Source organism: Bison bison, unplaced genomic scaffold (genome assembly GCF_000754665.1).
Source record: "Bison bison bison isolate TAMUID 2011002044 unplaced genomic scaffold, Bison_UMD1.0 scf7180017864174, whole genome shotgun sequence".
Taxonomy (NCBI): Eukaryota; Metazoa; Chordata; class Mammalia; order Artiodactyla; family Bovidae; genus Bison; species Bison bison.
Genome location: NW_011494746.1, coordinates 938697 through 941885, shown reverse-complemented (window position 1 = coordinate 941885; position 3189 = coordinate 938697). Strand labels below are relative to the sequence as shown.

General features: G+C 42.0%; 1 protein-coding gene across 1 annotated transcript in view; it reads right to left on the bottom strand.

Moving 5' to 3' along the window:
• Positions 1-1231: 1231 nt before the first annotated feature.
• MGAT2 (mannosyl (alpha-1,6-)-glycoprotein beta-1,2-N-acetylglucosaminyltransferase) overlaps positions 1232-3189 on the bottom strand; it is a 3265-nt gene continuing 1307 nt past the window's right edge. Inside the window, exon 3 of the mRNA XM_010842277.1 lies at positions 1232-3187. Coding sequence (XP_010840579.1) covers positions 1952-3187 — 1236 coding nt within the window. The 3' untranslated portion in view covers positions 1232-1951. The remainder of the gene's footprint in view (positions 3188-3189) is intronic.

Below are 3189 nucleotides of genomic sequence, written 5' to 3'. Positions count from 1 at the left end.
GAGGGCAGCAGATGTTTCTAATAGTTGCTAAATTATGAGTTTTGTGGAATATTTTACATAAGGCCAGGAGAAAATCCCAATAGTTTCTTTTTTCTCTCATAAAAAGTTTTAGGACAACACGAAAGACAATATAGAAAGGAAAATATTTGTTGATCTAATTGCTGACCCCAAGACCATGAGCTGATGATGTATTTCTGTTCCAAAGTCAGCTACTAACTCAAACCTCTGGCTTTACCTTCGTCCAGGAAACTACCTAATTTCTTTAGTCTTTTTGAACTAGGGAGGTCAGGTCAGAGCACCAAAAGCTGGAACAACGCCTGGCAGTTCATCCTGATATACACTTTATCTCCAGTAAAACCTGGACCCAACTGGGCTCCAGGCAGTATAAAGGAACTCATAAAACAGAACTATTTGCGCCATTATGCTATGCTAAGTCACTTCAGTCGTGTCCGACTGTGTGACCCCAGATATGGCAGCACACCAGGCTCCCCCATCCCTGGGATTCTCCAGGCAAGAACACTGGAGTGGGTTGCCATTTCCTTCTCCAAAGCATGAAAGTGAAAAGTGAAACAAGTCGCTCAGTCGTGTCCAACTCCTACCGACTCCATGGACTTCAGCCTACCAGGCCCCTCTGTCCATGGGATTTTCCAGGCAAGTGTACTGGAGTGGGGTGCCATTGCCTTCTCCGTGCGCCATTATAGATGACCATATATATTTTTCAACCATGATGGGAATTATTTGATTCAGTAATAATTTTGTGACTGTCCATTAGGTACACAGTCTTTAGGTTGAAATGACTTTGCAGTATCAACACAGAAATTAGTCTATGAGTATACTTTTGGTTGAATGCAATTATGTATGTTAAGGGAAACTTATGTTAAATATGGAATAAATTTTAAGCCTGTTTCTTATTTACTTTGTTGTTTTAAAAAGTACGATTTCTGGTAAAATAAAGCTGGCTCTAGAACATGTTTCACTTTGGCAGGACTGAACTTTGTTTCATTTCTGGCTGTATTTCACTTACACAGCAGCTTTTTATTGCTCATTATCTCTGCGTGGCTAATTTGAAAGCCAGTTTCCTCCAAAGGGAATGCACTGTTAAGAGCTGGGTTTTCTTTATTTCAAACTTACTTATACACTGTACAAATAAGATGTAATGCTAATTTTAAACCTTCAAGAGTGTCTTTAGTGGACTTTGATGTAAAATTATTCTGAAAAATGATTAGGAACCTTTTTATGCAAAAACAAGTATTTTATTTTGGCAGCACTAAAAGAAAAAAAAAATCACTGTATTTCTACATTGAGGTGAAAAGTGTTTAAACTTTCTTATCAGTCAAATACATTCCAAAAGAAAAGTGTGTTCTATGCAGGTTCCAGAGCACAGGCAATTCTTAACACAATAATACAGGAATCTTTAATACTGAAAATGACTCTGTTCTGACAGGGTGTTTAACAAACATAATTTTTGAATTATAAAACCACTGAAGCAACCTCTTCCTAGTTACTGTGTCAAGAGTGAAGCTGGGCTTGTTACATTAATATTCTTATTAATTTCACTGTAATACTTTTTACCGATATGACAATTTTAAATAAATTTTGCTGTACTTAAAGTAAGTCTTGAAAGTGGAAAAGTGTACAAAGTTCCAGATAAAAAGATTAATAGATGCAATTTAAAGTTTCCCTTCTTCTATCAATTAACAATGATTACCTCTAGCAGATACACACTGAACTTTAAAACGCAATTCTCAAAATGAAAACTTGCGTTTTAAATCTTAATCAGACGTAAAAGGAAAAGATGACTATATTTGGACAACTTTTACAAGAATTTTGTTGTATTAAAGCAGAAACCAGTTCCTAAACCTTTTTATTCAATTGTATATCCTATTTGGACAAATATCAAAAATAGAAGACTGTCACTACTTTTGCTTTTGTAATTGTGATTTTTTTTTTTTTACTGCAGCCTTCTATAACTTTTACAGAGTTCATGGTCCCTAATATCGCCCCACCCTCCATTTTTCCTAGGTGGGGAAAGGGATGTCATAAACTTCTCACTAATAGTTAGAGTTTCTGGAAACAGGTACTGTTTGTTATTATTTAAGAGTGACTCAAGTTGGGCACTCTGGGTGGCTGGTCTACAAGTTTTTTGGTGATGCATACCACAGTCTCCAGCATGAAAAATTCTAGGAACTTGAGGAACCAGCACTTTCCAGAATTTTGGAAGACAAGATACAGTCAAATATTGAAGGGTCCAGTCCCAGTTATAATCATCGTAAGTACAGAAAGTGTCTGTGCACTCAATCAGCTTCTGATAGGCTTCCCGGGTCAGGGCCAGACCCATATTGTGCTCTGTGGATTTCCACGTTTTCACATCTACCTTGTCAGCCACGTCATAGAAATTTCGAATGGCAGTATAGGTCCCCAGGGAGAGAACATCACACTCGGGGCACTCTAGCTGCTTTAATTTCCACATCTTTTTGAAGACATGGTAAAAGTCTGGGGCTAAGTAGTGATCCTCCTCTAGGAAAAGTATGAGGCCAGCATAGTCTCGAAGGACTTTGACCCTCTCCCATACAAAATGCAGCTTCCACCACCAGTGGTGTTTGGTTTGGGAGAACTTGGCCTCTCTATAATGGCCGAAGGAGTCGGGATATTCAGCATTAATGCATCCCATTCGCAAAGCTGCATTCTTCTCCATGTCTCTGGGGCAATCTCTGGGGTCAGTGCCCGGGAACTCGTTAGGGTACAACTGAATGCTGAAAGGAAAGAACACCTGCAGAACTGGACAGAAATCCACCCCAGCAATCAGCTGATTGATTTCGGTCGACCAGAAGTCATGGCTAAAGATGACGAGGACGTCGTCGATTCCCTGGGCTTTTCGAAGTGAGTCCAGCAGCAGTTTGAGGTATTCGGGCCGGTTGTGCACCTGGACCACCAGCGCCAGCTCTCGGGGGGTCCAGGAGGCGGCCTTATCTACATTCCTCAGCGTCTGGTCAAAGTTCAGCTGGTACACTAGGGACCGGTACCGCAGCGTCAGATTGTCCACCTCGGGCTGCGGGGCCGCGGCGACCAGTGGAGCCGCCGACTCGTTGGAGCCCCGGCGGATGCCCACCGACACGGCGGGGTGGTCCCCGGCCCGGGCGCCCGCACCCCGCACGGGATCGGCGTCCAGCAGCGGCGGGGCGAGGGCCT